The sequence below is a fragment of the Sinocyclocheilus grahami genome, unplaced genomic scaffold, assembly GCF_001515645.1.
Source record: "Sinocyclocheilus grahami isolate Dianchi unplaced genomic scaffold, SAMN03320097.WGS_v1.1 scaffold209.1, whole genome shotgun sequence".
NCBI classification, from domain to species: Eukaryota; Metazoa; Chordata; class Actinopteri; order Cypriniformes; family Cyprinidae; genus Sinocyclocheilus; species Sinocyclocheilus grahami.
The window spans coordinates 1,975,863-1,994,919 of record NW_015505388.1 but is presented as its reverse complement, the minus strand read 5'-3'; the positions used below and the strand labels follow the sequence as shown (position 1 = coordinate 1,994,919).

Below are 19,057 nucleotides of genomic sequence, written 5' to 3'. Positions count from 1 at the left end.
TAGTATACCCCCCGCTCTGCTTGAGAAATGTAGCTATAGTACAGTAGATTTTGTAAGATTTCTTTGTACGTGCATTGTTAGAGGCTCCAAGATACAGGTTAACTTAATTAATGATTTAAAATCCTCAAAGTTTTCTTGTCTCCAGTCACATTTTCTTGGTCAAATAAACATTACGCACACTATCAGAAAAAGCTAAATAAATAAATAAATTCTATTTTATATTTTTACATTAACAGTGTAATCAATATTCTATTTATTAAAGCCAATATGAATCTAATCAAGTTAGTGTTTTTAAGTATTTTACATTTATTCTAAAATAATAACTCAAGGCAGTAACAATTTAAACAATGTATTTTTTTGTGAACTTATGTTCAGTTATTCTTTTTAATAGTTAACTTTGAACTATTCTTGATTTTTTTTCCGGATCATCAGTCATCAAAGCTCAGTAAATATTGGTCACAGACTCAGAGATTTACTTTAAATTTCACCAAGCTGATAACTCACTAAAAACTCCCACAGATCATGTTTTCATGTCATTTTAAGTCTTATTTTGACGTAACAAAGTGATTATATCTAAGTGGGAGTGAGTGTGTGAAGCAAACCAAGTATCTCGATTATTCCTAATTAAATAAAGGTGAGGTCAGAAATAAGCATTTGTTTTTATCAACAAGCGGGAGACCACTCGCTTTGGAAACTACATTGTTGAAAAACATGTTCCAAACTGAATCAGGAGTAACGTATATTTTAATAGCAATTTCAGTTATGTAATGACAAGCAGTCTAAGTCAGTTTAGATCGGCAGTTTTTTTTCTTTCACAAGAGATATAATAAGGGACAGACATTTGCATTTAAAACTAAATAAGGTATTTCTTCCAAACCTTTTTTTTCCAGCGTATTTGATCCTTTTAAAACTTATTAATGCTTACACTGTGTCCTCAAACAAATTTAGCTTTAACCTTTACTAACTATGCACTGTAGGTCGCGCACCCAGGGCAACCCAATCCCGCATCCCGTGACAATTCTGCGCACGCAAACCCTCTTTACAATTAAAACACTTACGTCAGTAGGCTCACTATGTGACGGACGGAAGACCGAACCAATCAGAGGCCAAGAAAAGCAACCTCAGCCAATGAGATCCTAGGGCGGGTCTCCAAGAAGGCTGGTCTTCGACACGGGAAAAGAGTTCTCGTCGGGGGGAGGCGAAAGAGAGGTGAAGTGAAGATGGCGAGAGGCTCCCGGTGTCTGAGGAGAGCGGTAGCTGAGTGTATCAGAAACTTACCGTCCACAGCCAGTCGAGAAATACCGGGCAGGAATGGAGTGAGGTAATTAACGACGGTTTGATGTTTCGTACTGTCTATGTGCGCTTATGTGAAGATCGAACTGATTAGTGAAGTAACTCGCGAGCTGCTTACGTTAGTTGGACGGTTAGTTTCGCTCTTACAAGTGGAGCGAATTTAAGGCAAACTTGAAAACTTTGTGTCAATAAAGCCTTTATTTATCATCCAACAGTGTATTAAAACTTATGACGTGCTCAAATAAACGTGTAAAAAACAACAACAACAAAAAACCTAACTTTAGGAGTGGGTGGGAGGGAGTCACATAAATGGTTGCCAGAAAATAAGTGACAGTGGCAAGGTTAAGATATTATGTAATTGACCAGGTGTATCTGTTAAGGGCTTTTCTTATTTTTTTGAATGACTTTTTATCAGCTGCATACAGCTGGCGTTTATTCAGATTTATTTGTTTGTTTATTTAATATCGCTTTAAACTCATATGCAACCAAATGCTTTTAAGGGGAAATAACAAAAATGTAGGACTTTAACTTTTTTGGAAAAGCTGGTCACCAACTGCATACAGCTGGTGTTAATTCAGATTTATTTATTTAGTTATTTATTTAAGATAGCTGCAGATCAGATGCAATCTGATGATTTTTATTAGGGTAATGCCAAACACATTTTTGGCACCCATCATGTACATATATAGTGCAAAAATCGTATAGCGTGTATAGTACAAAAGATTTCATTAGCAATTCTTTTCAAACACCTTTGCAGGTATGTGTTTAGAGGAGTCCGTGGCATATGTGACATCACAAGCTGAGCTGTGACGTTTATCACCTGTGGCTAGGGACGTGGTGCGCCCCTACCAAGTGCTGGCCAGCCAAATGCTATAACTGCTTGGCGTAAGGCCATGTCAAGTGTCTGATGGTGTCTGTTCCGTCACTGTCGGCTGTCATAGTTACACCATGCTTGACAGCTCTTGGCAGCGCTTGTGCCGACATGAATGAATTTGGCTGCAACTCTTTCCATTGAGGAGATATTGTGCCATTTATAGAGCAAAGCCTCATCCCCTTGCGTTTCAGATATGTGTGTGATTGATCCGACAGATATTAATGGGATGGAGTGTTACTACTGCCCTTGATTTGGTTGTGGGGGTCAGTGTTCATGCTTTCCTTATGATTTGTGTCTTGACAAATGGAAGGCAGGTGAATGTGTCATGGGATGCCTATTGCCTATCCTATATTTCCTTTAACCCTGGTCCTGCCGCATGAATGCACTACTCCATAAAGTTTGACAAAACTGTGTGAATCAAGAAATACACTTTCTAATGCACAGCAGTGTGTATTGTGGATTGCTTGTGTGGTCTAAATTGTAAGTCTGGTTGCATCACAGTTGGCTTTTTAAGCTCCTCTTTAGCATTTCAAAAGCTTGTCATTCAGAGCCTTTGCAAATTCAATTAGCCAGTGCATAACAAAGAAAACAATAGAGAAAATCCTTAAATCCTACATTTTTACACACCATTGTGCATATAAAATTTGCACAAAGGTGTCATATAGAGCATTGCATGTAAATTCTATGCAACTACATCTAGGCAACACATACTTATCACATGCTGTTTGCATTTTAGAAAGGTTTCTGTTAACTTAGCTGTTGTTGACGGCTGTCGTTAGCCAACTCAAATCTTCAAACATTACAATATAATGTGTCTCATAATGAGACATGTTAGGGATGCCTCAAGTTTAGTAGAGGATGTGCGTATTGTAGTGTTTCTTATAGTATTCTGTTTTATATACATTTACATTTTTTATTAAAATATAATTTTTGCAGTTTATTATAACATTATGAACAACTAGTCATTAAAAATACTGATTTAAGTATCACCAACACAAACTTTATTACACAACTTGAATCAAGTTGAGACAGACATCACTGAAAGTCATGATAACTTGCAGTTCAGTGAGTGTGTTTATTTAATGAAGGATTCGTCAGACTGATTCAAACTGGTAGTTCAAAAGTTTGTGAGTCTTACTGAACTGCCTCAAAAGAGTTGTTTCATGAAATGGAGTGGTTGCACTATATGTTCGTGTGCGGCCCACAAAGGACGACTCCATAGAAACTTGGCAATTTTGCAGTAGGCTAGTCTATTTTAGTCTGAAAATGCATGTTATTGGCTTTAAATTAAGGCCAGAGAGTAATTTTATTAATCCTCTGGAAAATAAAAAGCTTTGTCTTAATTAAGAGTCCTAATCTTGTTAATTGCACACAGCTATCTGTGTGGTTCATAGGTTCTCTTTGCTCTTATCTGACTCCTAGGAGACATCTGCTATCTTTGCATCCAACAAGCAAATAGGGCCTAAATCATTGCACTAATTTGTGTACAAGTACACAAAGGCTTGTACAGTGTCTATGTTGTTGCTGAATGCTTTCACCGTTTTGTCAACAGATATCTCTCTTCATGTGGGATTCTGATGACTCGGGTGCCGCACCTCTTCAGGGCTGTGTCAGGTCGTGCTATGGTGGCTCCAGCCAGGAGCTTCTTCAACCTCTCGGAGTCCTTCAACAAGAGAAAGGAGTACTCTGAAAGACGTATTATTGGGTATGTTCCCAATAAAGTTGGATATGGTGCTCGATCTGTTACTATTTTTAATCTTTAAAAAAAGGTTAAAATTCAATGGGCTCAGGGGAGGCGAGAGACGTGGACTCCCGCTGTAACTTTACCTGCTGGTTTTGTTGAAAAAGTAAACAACTCACACACTTAGATATAAGCATTTTACGTCAAACTTAAAATGGCATGAAAACATGATCTGTGGGAGTTTTTAGTAATCAGCTTGGTGAAATTTAAAGTAAATCTCTGTGTCTTTGAGCAATATTTACCGAGCCGATGACTGATGATCCAAAAAAAAATCAAGAATAGTTAAAAGTTAACTATTAAAAAGAATAGCTGAACATAAGTTTACAAATAAAATACATTGTTTAAATTGTTACTACCTTGAGTTATTATTTTGGAATAAATGTAAAATGCTTAAAAACACTAACTTGATTAGATTCATACTTGGCAAACCAAGTATGTGTATATATATATATATCTCGATTATTCCTAATTAAATAAAGGTTAGGTCAGAAAGGAGCATTTGTTTTTATCAACAAGGCCGTGCTGTGGTGGCTCCAGTCAGGAGCTTCTTCAACCTCTCGGAGTTCTTCAACAAGAGAAAGGAGTACTCTGAAAGACGTATTATTGGGTATGTTCCCAACAAGGTTGGATATGGTGCTCGATCTGTTCCTATTTTTATTGAGGCCCATGATTACTTTAGTCTCGGTGTCCCTGCAAATGTTGTTTATGTAACAGGGCATGGGAATAATATCTGGTGTCAGCTTTTTAGATATCTGGGGTTATTGGAGTATAGATCAGTAGCGGTTACACACGTCATCACAAGTTACTTGGGAACCACTTCTGAAGCCTGAAATTTTAGAGCAGAGGTGCTCAGTTCAGATCAGCTGTCCTGCAGAATTTTGCTCTAACATTAATACAGTGCATGTGCACATACAGAATTTGATTAACTTGTCTATATTCTATGAAGTATGTTCTATAGGTATGCAGGTGTAATCCATAAATGCATTCCCGGACAAACCAATTTGACCTATGACACGCTAACAACAACCAAAACAGCTCACTTGGGTGTTGTTAAACAAGTACTTAAACTTGAAATGAACCACCTAGTTCACAGTTCTCCCCCTTTTCAATTAATTATATTTGCTTATTTTAAAATGTTATGGTTCCTTCGTGTATTTATTAAATTTGATAATTTCCTTGTCCTTATGTAATAGTAAAATATCCACTTGCACACTTCAGACTCTGACATGCAGTATGTTATCCGGGTTTTTTTTGCATACAGTGTCAGAGAAAAGTGTGCATTTTCTGATGCAATAATAGTCTTCAAGAGCAGGATTGCAACTAATCTTGTGTAGCTGATATTTAATTTAATTTACCTCTGTATCCTTAACATTTAGTGCTCAAGCTAATTCCTATTTGTCTTTAGTTCTTCCTCAGAAGCCTTGTTATAGCATCCTTGTAAACATCAAGTGAATGATAAGCCCAGACTGCCAAGAATTATGTAGATGCTAGTTAATCAGATTGAAACTGATGGTTTTTGGACTATGATTGCCATGTTAGTGTGTGGCACACATGAGATGATCATTGAGTGAATTATAGGTGGTCGGTGGTCATATTGTCTAGACCAGGGGTGCCCAAACTCGGTCCTGGAGGGCAGAGTTTAGCTCCAATCCTAATCAAACACACCTGAACCAGCTACAGTTAATCAGATTGAAACTGATGGTTTTTGGACTATGATTGCCATGTTAGTGTGTGGCACACATGAGATGATCATTGAGTGAATTATAGGTGGTCGGTGGTCATATTGTCTAGACCAGGGGTGCCCAAACTCGGTCCTGGAGGGCAAAGTTTAGCTCCAATCCTAATCAAACACACCTGAACCAGCTAATTAAGCTCTTATAGGCATACTAGAAACTTAAAGGCAGGTGTGTTGAGGCAAGCTGGAGCTAAACTCTGCAGGACACCGGCCCTCCAGGACCGAGTTTGGGCACCCCTGCTCTAGAGGCACAGTGTTGTTAACCAGAAGGTTGTAAAGAGTGAGCCCCATTCCTACTGTGCCCATGTTCAAGGCACTGAATCCTACATTACTTTAGGGGAAAGTCCTTGTAATAAATGTACCATCAGTACTGATTCAGTAGCTTTGGATAAAAGTGTGTACTGAATAACTACTTGCATATCCAGGAACAGAACTGAGCACCTATGTAGTCAGGACATTTTTGAAAAGATCATATTTGATGGATTGTGAGTGTTTTCTATGAAAATTTGATCTGATCTGATATCTTTAACTTGAAGGTCTTAAAATGCTCCAAAATGAGACCTTGAAACTTAAGATATGTCCATGTTTACCTCTGTTGGACCCTGTGTACACAAAGCTGACTGTAAACAAACAGTGTTTGACCTTTCTTCTGTCTTGATTCCATTGTGCAGTGGCGTTCAGCAGTGAGTCAATCCCACACTGATATAGAGTGCTGTGATATCTGATTGGTTGGCTGAATCGACCATCAGAAACTTTTCAGTGACAGCACTAAATCCATTCTCAACTTTAGCAACAACCTTTTGTTAACTCCAAAGTTAAATTAATTTAAAAAAAGGTAATTGCACTCTTCATACTATAACTGCAGTCTGTGGTGTGGCGTAATAACTAAAGCTTAGGGCTGGTAATCAGAAAGTTTATGAGCGATCACTATTGTGCCCTTGAGCACTTAACCTTGGCTTACTCCAATGTATTCAGTGTACTGTAAGTCACTTTGAGTTAGTGTCTGCTGAATGACTACTTACCAGCTTAGAAAGATCCTACCCCCTAAGAAGTCTACTCCCAATACAAAAATGAAATAATTTGTTGTTAATGTCATTTGCACATAGGACATTATTGTATTATCTTGGATAACTGTCTTTTCTGTGGCACGCAGGTACTCAATGCAAGAAATGTATGAGGTTGTGGCCAAAGTAGAAGACTACCTGCTGTTCGTGCCCTGGTGCAAGCGTTCAGATGTTATATTCCGCCGCTCTGGATTTTGCAAGGCCAAGCTGACTGTGGGCTTTCCTCCTGTGGTAGAGAACTACACCTCCCTTGTTACTACAGTTCGCCCTCATTTGGTTAAGGTATATACATCAATTATAGTGGATCTGTTTTATGGACTGATGGCAGACCAATACTTTATAATACTGTTAATAATATTAATCTAGTGTATGAGCTGAAAGTTGTTTTTAACAGCATTGTTTTTTAATTTTTTGCATCTTAAGGCATCTTGCTCTGAAGGAAAACTTTTCAGTCACCTGGAGACGGTGTGGCGCTTCAGCCCGGGACTTCCTGGCTACCCCCGTACATGCACTCTTGACTTTGCTGTGAGTATTACAAACACAGTCTGGTTTATTATCCTCAGGTGAAGCTGGACTGCGGTGTATATTTAAACTTTAATATTAAATATTAATATTAAGTATATTTAAAGGGATAGTTCACCCAAAAATGAGAATTACGCTACACATACATCATCCGCTGGAATGCCACTCTCTCGTGAACACTTGTACGGCAGTTAGCGGAAGCTAGAGATTACGGTTTATAAAGTTTTAAATATGGATAGTTTTCTTACACAAAGGCATCGATTCACTTCAGAAGGCCTTTATTAACCCCGGAGCCGTGTGGAGTGCTTTTTATGATGGATGGATGCACTTTATTTTACTTCAAAATCTTGACCACTATTCATTGCCATTATAAAGCGTGGAAGAGCAAGGACATTTTTTAATAACTCCGATTTGTATTCGTCTAAAAGAAGTTCATATACACCTAGGATGGCTTGAGGGTGAGAAAATCATGAGGTAATTTTCATTTTTGGGTGAACTGTCCCTTTAAGGGTGCTTTCCAAGACTAATACTAGTGCTCATAATTAAAGATCACCCAAAAATGAAAGTTTTGTCATCTTTTACTTACCCAAGCCATAAGACTTTTGTTCATTTTTGAAATTTTTAATGAAACGTCTCACGTATCATGCAAGTACATTTGAGCTTAATAACCGGTGAGGTTTGAATTCCATTCACCTTTTCTTACATTTCAGAAAAGTAAAGATTTTTAAGCCTGGAACCACCTTTGAGATGAGCCATAACATTTATGAATTACAACATTTGATTCAAATCAGAAATTATTTGTAACTAATTAAAAAAAAAAAGACTGTGTAGGTGGCTTTTATTATGAGGAAATAAAAGATCTACTCATCCCATGAAGCATTACTAATACTGTAAATGAATCAGTTAGAGTTTTGTGTCTTGATTATGCTATACTACAAAAACACACTGCTTGGAAGATTTAATGGTAACATTGATGTTGCTGCAATGCTGAAACGAGATCCACCAATCAGTTTCATTGCCTCTGGAGTTTAACTGTTTATAAGTCATCACACTGACTTTCACACAAGCTTGTACTGCCATTTAACAACCTCAGAGCTTATGTTAGGTCTGTCTTGAAAGGCTTATGGGTTTTACTTATGGAAGCCTAGGTTTATAAATGTCAAAGTAAGACTGTCTGGGAATCAGTTGTTCAGCAAACTTCTGCCAAATGTTCATTCCCTACTTCTGTCTGTTCCTAGATTTCCTTTGAGTTCCGCTCGCTCTTGCATTCTCAATTGGCCACTGTTTTCTTCGACGAGGTCGTGAAGCAGATGGTGTCGGCCTTTGAGTGGCGGGCGTCCAAGCTGTACGGCCCGGAGACACAGATCCCACGCGAACTGATGTTCCATGAGGTCCACCACACGTAGTTCATTCCACAGCTTCAGATGGATGGGGGAGGGGTTGTTGTTCAGGGAACTGGGGGTTTTATTAAAAACATACATTTAGAGTATTACAAAGACAGTCGAGAGATCAGGGGCTCTGTGTGCCTGAATATCGTCAGTGCCTTGTCCAAACAAACCAGTTGATTTAAATGTTTTTATGCTAAAAAAATCATATGTGGCTGGATCTTTTCATGGAGGCCTTGATTGTGCCCACTGAGCCCTGCTCCACTACCTCTATGTTAACTTTTTAAAACCCATTATCAGTATGGCACTTTGAGCCGTATTTTTAACATGAGGACCTTGAGATGCTTTTTAAAACAGCTGCCAAAAACCATAACGGCTTCATGAATGGCACAATAGACAAAGGTCATGGGTTTCTTCGAAAGGACATTATTATGAGGTATTTTAAAGTGCATTATGGAAAGATACACAGTTTATATGACAGGTGAGTGATGTATTTATTAAAAAGCTTTTAGGTGATCCTTTAAGATTTCAAGAAAGGGATGAGGAGACTCAGCTTGAGTGCATGTGTCACGCGCAGAAGACTGACTGTTGCTGCAGCACAAATGCACAAAGTGCTATCAGGGTATCAAGGCTACACACTGGACTCAGGTCTTTTGTATTCTTGCATACCAGCTCAAAAAAGGGCTTGAAAAATAAACGCTGAGAGGTTGGAAAAGCATGTCCCTTTCACCAATTTTGTGCAGTTTAGATCGGGCAGTGGCGCTCCAGTTCACTCATTTTAAGTGTCCAGATTAAAGACAGCTTTTCTCTCCTAGAGGTGTGCAATATATTTGTATGTTGTTTTTAACAGACTGCTCACCCATCTACGATATCCTCTGCTTCTAAAAGGGCCCAAACTCACAGCGAACCTTTCCCAGACCTCTCATCTGATTGTAGTGAGGTATCCGTCGACACAGACCTTTAAAGATTCCAATTCATACCCTGCTCGCTTTCTCGTGCTTACTGCCTTTTACAGAGAAGGTTGCATTTTATTTATCATTATCTTAAAAACATGTATGCGAGTATCCTGTATTTATTTTGGTTATGGGTTAACCATGTGTACATATCCAATGTAAGACCACAGACTAAACTTTAGTGTACAATTGAGCTACAAAAAACATGGATAATCTTTTTTTTTTTCTTTCTTTCTTTTTGGGATATCTTCTTTTTGTTTGTTTTAATTGAAGTGTTTTAATGAGCGTGTTGTGGGTGAATGTGTATATATATATCCTGCCTGCATGGTTTATAAACTATTTTTATATGTAATACCTAGCCTTGTGCGTGTTTGTTTATCAACGTCTGGTTCTGACTAGTTTCCACACTTAAAATAGGATGATCATGTGAGGGATAATATTAGAAGGCTTCCGAGTAACCTGTGTTATGACCCCTAGTGGCCAGTGACAGTTCTAATTAACAAGAGATATGTCATACGACGGATGATAAAATTTTCATACATTTTAATCAATTAATTATGCAGTGGTGTAAATTTCATACTGTAGCATTTAACATTTGTCACCAGTGAGTGCTGAACAGTTACCAGAAATAATTATTTTGCATTATAACAGAATCATTTCTGAATTTCTATTATTGCACAAAACATGCATACTGCTCACAGTATACAACTTGAAGAAATACTATATAATACTAAATTAATATTATTAGTAGTATTGTTATTCCAAAACAGCAATTGGACCAAATGTATTAAGCTGAGAGAAGTTTTATTGTAATCTACAGGAACACACATTCATAAAATATTATTATTGGTAACTGATTAGACTTAGAGAAAGTTATTAAAACTCTTTTAAATGCTCCTTTATAATGCTTACTGATCATTAATGTACATTCAGATGTAAAGTTATGAGGATAAATATAACAATTTAAGTAACTTTTCAATTTTAATATATTTTATATTTAATACTGTGGTGGCAAAGCAGAATTCTGATGAATTTTCAATGTTTTGCTGAATAGAAATAAAAAAACTGTCACTTTGAAGCTGATCTTCTAGATACAATTCATTGTGACCATGTGCTGTCAGGTTCCAAAAAGGACAAAAAAGTATCATAAAAATGAGTTCATGTTTCATACATCTTTGCGTGATGAGCAGCCAATCATTTTTGTCATTCATTGGTAATTTCAACTTCACAGTAGCTTGCAAATCAAATGTTGCCTCTACAGTGTTGCCTCTATCACTTTTAGGTGAACATTTACTTATTAATTAAACGATGTATGAAATCAGAATCAACCTATTTCTTAACATGTTCCTGGTCGTATCGGTGCATATTATAAAGGAACACATTTTTGGCTTTGTAATAGTCTAAATGTAACTCACTTAACTTTTACGATGATTCTAAGGCCTTTTCAGACATTACCAAGGCTGCTGATGTTTCAAGAGGAGTAGTCTGGTATGAAATGCCCACTTTTCACAATCCAATCAGTTCTCAAAAATCAAGGCTCGGCCTTAGATGTGTGCCATTTTGTCGAATTAATAAGACGTGACAATGATAAATGTCATTAGTCATAGTCAGGCTATCACTACACTAATCTGTCACTATTATAAGTTGATTTATAAAAATATTTTTTAGTATAAGGTCTTCCTAAGAAAGCCACTGGTTGGCTAAGACATCAATGGGACGAAACTCATTTCTTTGTGAACACTGAATTTTATTAAATAAAAAATACAGAATTAATGAATAAATTGTACAAAACTTTGCCGAATGATTATTATTGCACATTCATAGAGAATGTAGCTTCAAAAAACAAACAAGTAATTATCTTAATGAACAGCATTCAGCATCAAACACTATTCTGTACCACTACTCAAAAGTTACATATTTAGAATAATTTCACACTAATTGGATTCAATATTTTGTTGGGCATACACTTGTGTGGCTGTTGTAAAAACCATCCCTCCACTCAACATTCTTACCAAACTCTAGTCTTGACCAAAAGATGTTCAACCCCTAGATTTAAAAGGAACAGTTCACCAAAAAAAAAAAAAAATCCTGTCATCACAATGTGATACTTTGAAAAAAAAAATGTCTCCAATGATGTTCAGTGTTGGTCCAATGTTGTTTTCAAAATATAATATATAGGTGTTCCACAGAAGAAGAAAAAAAAAACATAAGGGTGAGTAAATGGCAGGTTTTTATTTTTAGGAGAACCATCCCTTTAAGAAATGAAACCTGGAACACAGGAACACATTATCACGCAATTCTTTAAGCTTATAGCAACGCATTTCTAGTGAAAATTAATGTAACAATTAAAAGCAAAACAAGTACATGCTTCGTCACAGTTGTGTAATCCTCAAATGAGGGCTTTTTTTTTAAATGAAACAATGAAAAGTGTAAAAAAAAAAAAAAAAATGAACTGATCACTGAAGTGCATTTTTTTTTAAGATACAACTGGTCAAAGTTCCTTCTACTTCCTTGCTTATGAAGACAAACTTTAACCTGAACGTCTGGCTTTTAAAGCCCCTGCAGATGGTCGGATTCAAAACCAGCTATACGCACAATGACATTCGTACAACACACATAACAATATGCAATATGTTAAATGCACTTTCCCATTAGATGTTGGTGAGCACAATGTTACAGAACAGAAGGCAGACAGACTCTCTCTGGTCACATTATCAAGAACCTGTCTTTAAAGCAGTAGGGTGATATCTTCAGCCATGAGTAGAGAGATAAGACTGGACATAGTGGTAGAAGGATGGGAGACTGTAAGGTCCATTTCTTTTGCTCCAAGATCAGACCACCTTCATTCAATTTCGGCATGTTTTTCCAAGTCAAAAGGGAGGGGCAAATCATGTCCCCTGCCCTCAATCCTTTTACTAAAGTCAGTGCAGATCAGTTTAGAATCCCATGCCACCCATACCTCCCATGCCTCCCATTCCACCCATTCCTCCAGCCGGCATGTCCTTCTCCTCCTTTGGTATCTCAGTGACAACGGCTTCAGCAGTAGCCAGCAGAGATGCAACGCCTGCAGCATCTAGCAATGCAGTCCTCACGACCTGCAGGGGGAGACAAAGACAAACTTACTCAACATAAGGAGCATTAAAGGAACACTCCACTATTTTTGAAAATAGGCTCATTTTCCAAATTCTCTAGAGTAAAACAGTTGAGTTTCACCATTTTCGAATCCATTCATCTGATCTCCGGGTCTGGCGGTAGCACTTTTAGCTGCAGCTTAGCATAGATCATTGAATCGGATTAGACCGTTAGCATCTCGCTCAAAAATGACCAAAGGGTTTCGAACTATACTCTCATTCCAGCGTAATAATCAAGGAACTTTGCTGCCGTACCATGGCAGCGCCTGAAAATAGGCTAACTTCCGCCAACATAACCAATGTGACCACCTGCTTGCACAGGGAGCGTGCTGGGGCCTATTTTCAGGCACTGCGTAATATCATTGCGCCTGCTGCACCCATGGTACGGCAGCAAAGTTCCTTGATTATTACGCCGGAATGAGAGTATAGTTCCTAGCCACATCGGCCTAGAAAATCGCAACTTTTCATTTTCCGTCGGTCTTTGTACACGATGTAACTACAGAAGAGTCAAGTTTTAAATAAGAAAAATATTGAAACCCTTTGGTCATTTTTGAGCGAGATGCTAACGGTCTAATCAGATTCAATGATCTATGCTAAGCTACAGCTAAAAGTGCTACCGCCAGACCCGGAGATCAGCTGAATGGATTCGAAAATGGTAAAACTCAACTGTTTAACTCTAGGGGATTTGGAAAATAGTGGAGTGTTCCTTTAAGTTCTTGATGGGGATGCATCAACATTACAATTCTGGCTGATACTGATAAGTCAATAATTATTTTAATTTTACAGCCAATAACTGATGAATGGCAAATTTTAAAATTCAACACTATTTGTTAAAAGTAATAGTAAAACTAAACTAAAAACAATATAAAAGGCCACAAAAGAATTACATTATAATCTATTAGGCATCACAATGAAATACACTATGGTCAGTAACATTTTGTTTTAAAGAAATTAATGCTTTTAAGCAAGGAGCCATTAAACTGATCAAAAGTGACATTAAAACATTTATAAATGTTACAAAATGCTGTTCTTTTGAACTTTCAATTAATCAAAGAATTACATTTTCACAAAAATATTAAGATGCACAACCGTATATTAGAGTGATTTCTGAAGGATCATGTGACAATAAAGACTGCTGAAAATTTTGCATTGCCATCACAGGAATACATTATATAAAATAATTAAATATTACATAAGACAGTTACTTTAAATTGTAATAATTTTTCACAATAGCTGCATCCTCCGGAGGTCGCATTTGTCAGCAGCATACATCATCGAAGCAGTAATAATAAAACTGACTGTTATTCTTCTTGAGGTGCAAAATACTGTAATGTCTTTCTTACTTTGCAGCGTAATGAGGCTTTTCTTAAATGAGGCAGCCTCACTGATGCATGCCACTGACAAATGCAACCTCCTCTGTATTTCTGATATACAAAAAATTAAAATAAAGTAATAAATGCAGTCTTGGTAAACATAAGACACTTCTTGCAAAAACATCAGACTGACTCCAAAAATTTGAACATTAGTGTTAGTGTATATAACGTCGACCAATATTGTAATAATATGTCAGATATTAATTAATAGAAACCGCTTTGACATCTTTATTACTGATTTAAACCGATAAGTTTGTGAATTACATATACACACCTTTGTGGGGTCAATAATGCCTCTTTCGACCATGTTGACATATTCTCCATTCATAGCATCATATCCAATCTCTGGAGCGCTCTGCAAGATCTTCTCCACCACCAGAGAGCCCTCAACTCCTGCATTCTTGGCAATAGTCACTGCAGGAATACGAAGCGATCTGCGAATAATGTCGATCCCTTTAAAAGCAAAAAAAAAAAAGTCAGTTTTGAGAAGTTAACAGGGTTATTTCTTACAGGTCATCTGGAGGAATAGATCAACACTTCAGTCTTTACCAATCTTTTGATCATTATTGGCTGGTTTGATGTTGTCCAGGGCTGGGATACAGCGTAGCAGGGCACATCCTCCTCCAGGAACGATTCCCTCCTCAACAGCAGCTCGAGTGGCGTTCAGTGCATCAGTGACACGGTCTTTCTTCTCATTCACTTCAACGTCACTTGTACCTCCAACCTAATAAAGAGAATGATAATTTTGGATAATGATGAAGTATACATTATACTAATAAAAGATGCTACACGCTTTCTGCTTTCATACCTTAATCACAGCCACTCCATCAGAGAGCTTGGCCAGACGCTCGTTGAGTTTCTCCTTCTCGTAGTCACTGCTTGTGCTCTCCAGCAGTTCAGCGATCTCATTCACACGCTTTTCAATGGCTGCTGGATCACCGCGGCCTTTGAGGAGCATTGTGTCATCCTTTGTCACGATAACCTCTCCGACTCTGCCAAAGTCATGTATCTGGATATCCTCAATGGCCAGACCCACAGCCTCACCACCAAACACCTGAAAACACACAGATCAGGTTTGATAACAGACTTTATGATGTTATTATGGGGTATGGCAACTACCACATGAGTTGATACATGCCACAATACAATATGTTAAAGCATTACATAAATTAGATATTTTAAGCGAGCAATTAATTCATGTAATGAATTCAGATGAAGACAAAAGCCTAGGCACATACCGTGCCTCCAGTGGAAATGGCCATATCCTGCAGCTGGTTTTTCCTGTTGTCACCGAATCCTGGAGCCTTGACTGCAACGACCTGGAGTCCAACCTTCAACCTGTTGGTGAGTTTTAGCATTGACCTTTAACCCAGAATCTTTAAATAAAAGACTATTCTTAAACCTCAAAAGGACCATCCCTTACGAAAAAAAAAAAACCCACGAATATTCTGAAAGCTGTTTGGAGATTCCATATTCAGAATATATATTTCTGGAAATCGGTTTAATAAAACCTTATTCTATCTCGTATTTATCCATTCCAAGCATTTCTTGCGAACTTCATGTTGTTGTGCTAAGGTGTTTTTAGAGACAAACCTGTTGAGGACCAGAGTGCTGAGTGCCTCTCCGTCCACATCTTCAGCAATGATGACCAGAGGCTTGCGATGCTGGTTGGCAATTTCCAGTGCTGGCACGATGCTCTGTACACTTGAGATCTTCTTCTCACTCAGAAGCAAGTAAGCATCCTGGAACTCACACTTCTGGCCTGCAAACAGAGAATATATGCTGTTGTCATTCCAGCATTAATACTGGTATAAACACATGACCTTCTAATACAAAACACACACCTTTGGCTGTGTTGATGAAGTATGGAGAAATGTAGCCACGGTCGAACCTCATGCCCTCAATGATTTCAAGCTCATCATGTAGGGTTTTACCATCCTTTAAACAAGAATTACAGCCCAAGTGTGAGGTATTTTAAGGATCAAACCATCATTCCACCTGAACTAAAATACTACTTCTACTGTAGCAGCCTACCTTCACTGTAATAACACCCTTGCGGCCCACTTTCTTCATAGCATTGGAGATGATGGTACCAACTTCAGTGTCTCCATTGGCAGAAATAGTGGCCACCTATACCAAAGAAAGATTGACAGAAGCAAAAAGTAAAAAAAACAAAACATATTTAGTGCTCATTTTATAGGGCACTTCTTACCTGAGCAATTTCCTCTGGTGTTGTGACCGGCTTGGAGAGTTTCTTGAGTTCATTGATGATTTCTTCCACTGCCATCATGACTCCTCTACGGATCTCCACAGGGTTGGCGCCTTTGCTGATGGAGTCAAATCCCTCCTTGGCAACAGCACGGGCCAAAACAGTGGCAGTCGTGGTGCCGTCTCCAGCCTCCTCGTTAGTGTTGTTGGCCACATCCTGTACCAGCTTCGCCCCAATGTTCTTATACCTATCCTTCAGGTCGATACTTTTGGCAACTGTGACACCATCTTTGGTGACTTTGGGGCTGCCCCAGCTCTGTTCAATGATAACGGTGCGACCCTGAAGGAGAGAGGCAAATCTAGTTGTTTCTGCCATTAATGATTACAAATGTGACTTTAAGAGGAGTAACGTATTAGCTGTTCCCCTGGCAACTGAACAGTCATTGAACTCGGCATACCTTTGGTCCCATGGTGACGGCCACAACATCAGCCAGCAGGTCAACGCCTTGGAGCATCAGTGCCCGGGCATCTGCTCCAAACTTGACGTCCTTGGCATACGCACGGGTCAGGTGTGGGGCCAGCGCCCTGCACACTGGCCTCATCTGTTTCATCACACTGGGTAAACGCAGCATTTCTATGAGAAAAAGAGTAGAAGCAGAACTTTTTTTTTCAGAAAAAAAAAGGTTATTCGTGATAGAAGTGATTTCTACTTCATCAGAATAAAAAAATAAAGACGGTTTTCAGAAACACTCAAATCATTTAGACCAGGGGCCCAATTTTCAAGGGCCTTTTATCCAGTTTTTTGTGATTTACTAGATAAGCATTAAGAATAAGGATTGAAAAAAAATTTGAACACTCAACTTCTACCTGGAAAATATTTTTGAGTTTGGCACGACAAGAAAAAAAATACATATTCTTTATAAAAAAATAAAAAAATGCCCACACGATTTTATTAATTTACATGACTTTTAGAAGTCTGGAATCACACTTTGAGAATGAGGCTTTCTCATGTATTCATGTTTTCAAAGGCCATAGGAAGATGAAATAAAATTATTTATTTTTAGTTGTTTTGTCATTTAAAATAATCATCTTGAGGCACCCTCAGAATTTCCTCCTGGTTCCCAGGTTGAGAACAACTGATTAGACAAACAGGTAGCCCCGCCCAAATCCCGTGGCATTGGCTGATGTTGGCAAAGAGAGGTTTTTGATTGGCTGATGCCTGATAGTCGTCGAAATCTGATATCTGCCAGGCATTAGAGACATTTTATGCATTATATTCAAACTGCATGATATTCAACCCCCCCCCCAAAGCCACTGAAAAAAAATTCAATTCTTGTGTCGAGGTCACATGAGAACAAATCCGGATGCCAAAAATTAGTCTTTGCCCCCGCTGGTACCTGAAAGCGTTATTGAATTTTTGCCTGATTCATTCATTCATTAACTTATCCTCATCATATTTTGTGTCAAATATATCAAAGCTTTCCGTTAAAACATGCTCTAGAAAATATGAGGAGATAACCATCATTGGCATGGTTCGCCTGGACAGTTACTACAATGTTTCGAAAAGCCAGATCATCAACCATAAAAAAAGAAGGGAAGAGTTTTAAAAAGCAAGGATAATAGGTAATAATTACAAGAAACTGAACTAATCATGTAAAGTACACGAGATTGTGGGTCTCTCATCCACCCCACGTGTGTTCAGGGCGTCACAAGGTCAAAATCACGACAGAGACGGAAACGATCCCTTCATCTCCATGCCTTCAAGTTACAAAGCTCCCGGGTTATTCCTTTTGTTTCAGCAAAATTAACCTTTGTAGCCCTGACACCGATGAAATATTCCATACATAACATGTGAAAAATTCTTAGGCCTCAATATCATAGAATTTGTTATAGTTAGCAGCATGCAAGCTATAACCACCACTTCATTTCACTTAAGACTGAACTGTATTATTTTGCTCATAAAGCAGTAGTCAAGGCAGCAGATATATAACTACCAAGCAATGCATGTGATATGCATAATATATTGGTTGCTCTCATGCCAGTTATTCAGACGAACACCATCAGCAGCTGCCATAAAAGTATAGTTCTAGAATGCGACATGATTAAATGACAGCTAGTTACACAATAAACATGCGCAATGTTACTTACAACTCCACAAAACCAGTTCTAGCATTACGAAATGGTGTTACGTTCCATACCTGCCTCTTTGATCTCATTAATCTTTATATTACCAGGCCAGTAAATTGCGTTGTGCAGTATAGTATGTTTATAGGCTTTTATAAATGAGGAGAATGCTATGACTGACTTACTGCAGAGTGATCTGGAGGTAAACGAAAGGATGCGTGTGTCCGTCAGTACAGCAGACTGAATGCTAGAAGAAGAGAAGCCGCTTTAGAGCTGCTGCAGTTTCGCTGAACTCACATGTGTTCTTCATCCGGGTAACCTCCCTCCGCCCCGGCATCTGAATAACCCAGTATTATCAAACATTTGATACGCATTGTGCCCTTAAATACATAGATGCTTTCATTTGCTTTTTTTGATTAAAATGTCATTCAACATATTTCGTTTATACTGAAGGAACATATCAATCAAATAAATTAAAATAGCCCATTAAATGATTGTTATGCTCGTTCCGGGGCGTCAAGTTCGAGAATTTTCGCAGATTCTATTGGAGAAAAAAGACGTCAGAGGTCAAGATTGTGCAACAAGAAAAATTATTGCATTTTACAGTTTGTTTTATTTGGTTAAAAGTCTATCATATTAATTTATATAAGTCAA

At 38.0% G+C, this 19,057-nt stretch overlaps 3 protein-coding genes across 3 annotated transcripts in view; 1 reads left to right on the top strand and 2 right to left on the bottom strand.

Annotated features, from left to right (window-relative positions):
• Positions 1–1,181: 1,181 nt before the first annotated feature.
• Positions 1,182–9,925, top strand: LOC107595850 (coenzyme Q-binding protein COQ10 homolog B, mitochondrial-like). Its single transcript, XM_016286429.1, has 5 exons — positions 1,182–1,321; positions 3,720–3,872; positions 6,797–6,989; positions 7,131–7,232; positions 8,468–9,925. Exons 1-5 carry the CDS (start codon positions 1,221–1,223, stop codon positions 8,633–8,635), a joined length of 717 nt encoding a protein of 238 aa, XP_016141915.1. The 5' UTR covers positions 1,182–1,220; the 3' UTR covers positions 8,636–9,925.
• rftn2 (raftlin family member 2) overlaps positions 8,142–19,057 on the bottom strand; it is a 37,031-nt gene continuing 26,115 nt past the window's right edge. The window contains exons 10-11 of the transcript XR_001610308.1: positions 9,569–9,572; positions 8,142–8,156 (exon numbers count right to left, since the gene is read on the bottom strand). The gene's annotated coding sequence lies outside the window, so the exon portion shown is untranslated. The remainder of the gene's footprint in view (positions 8,157–9,568; positions 9,573–19,057) is intronic.
• On the bottom strand, positions 12,047–18,736 carry LOC107595848 (60 kDa heat shock protein, mitochondrial-like). Its single transcript, XM_016286427.1, has 11 exons — positions 18,589–18,736; positions 16,738–16,913; positions 16,284–16,619; positions 16,106–16,201; positions 15,916–16,009; positions 15,665–15,833; positions 15,310–15,409; positions 14,880–15,125; positions 14,621–14,795; positions 14,346–14,524; positions 12,047–12,662 (listed from the first exon to the last, which is right to left on the bottom strand). The coding sequence occupies exons 2-11, from the start codon at positions 16,909–16,911 to the stop codon at positions 12,504–12,506; spliced, it is 1,728 nt and encodes a 575-aa protein (XP_016141913.1). The 5' UTR covers positions 16,912–16,913; positions 18,589–18,736; the 3' UTR covers positions 12,047–12,503.

Bases quoted from the DNA above. Each gene is read 5' to 3' on its own strand.
- LOC107595850 (XM_016286429.1), top strand. From the start codon at position 1,221: ATGGCGAGAGGCTCCCGGTGTCTGAGGAGAGCGGTAGCTGAGTGTATC. The intron at 6,990-7,130 runs GTATATACATCA...TTGCATCTTAAG, and splicing joins TTCGCCCTCATTTGGTTAAG to GCATCTTGCTCTGAAGGAAA. The intron at 7,233-8,467 runs GTGAGTATTACA...GTCTGTTCCTAG, and splicing joins CATGCACTCTTGACTTTGCT to ATTTCCTTTGAGTTCCGCTC.
- LOC107595848 (XM_016286427.1), bottom strand. From the start codon at position 16,911: ATGCTGCGTTTACCCAGTGTGATGAAACAGATGAGGCCAGTGTGCAGG. The intron at 16,202-16,283 runs GTAAGAAGTGCC...TCTTTGGTATAG, and splicing joins CACCAGAGGAAATTGCTCAG to GTGGCCACTATTTCTGCCAA. The intron at 14,796-14,879 runs GTATGAAAGCAG...TCTCTTTATTAG, and splicing joins ATGGAGTGGCTGTGATTAAG to GTTGGAGGTACAAGTGACGT.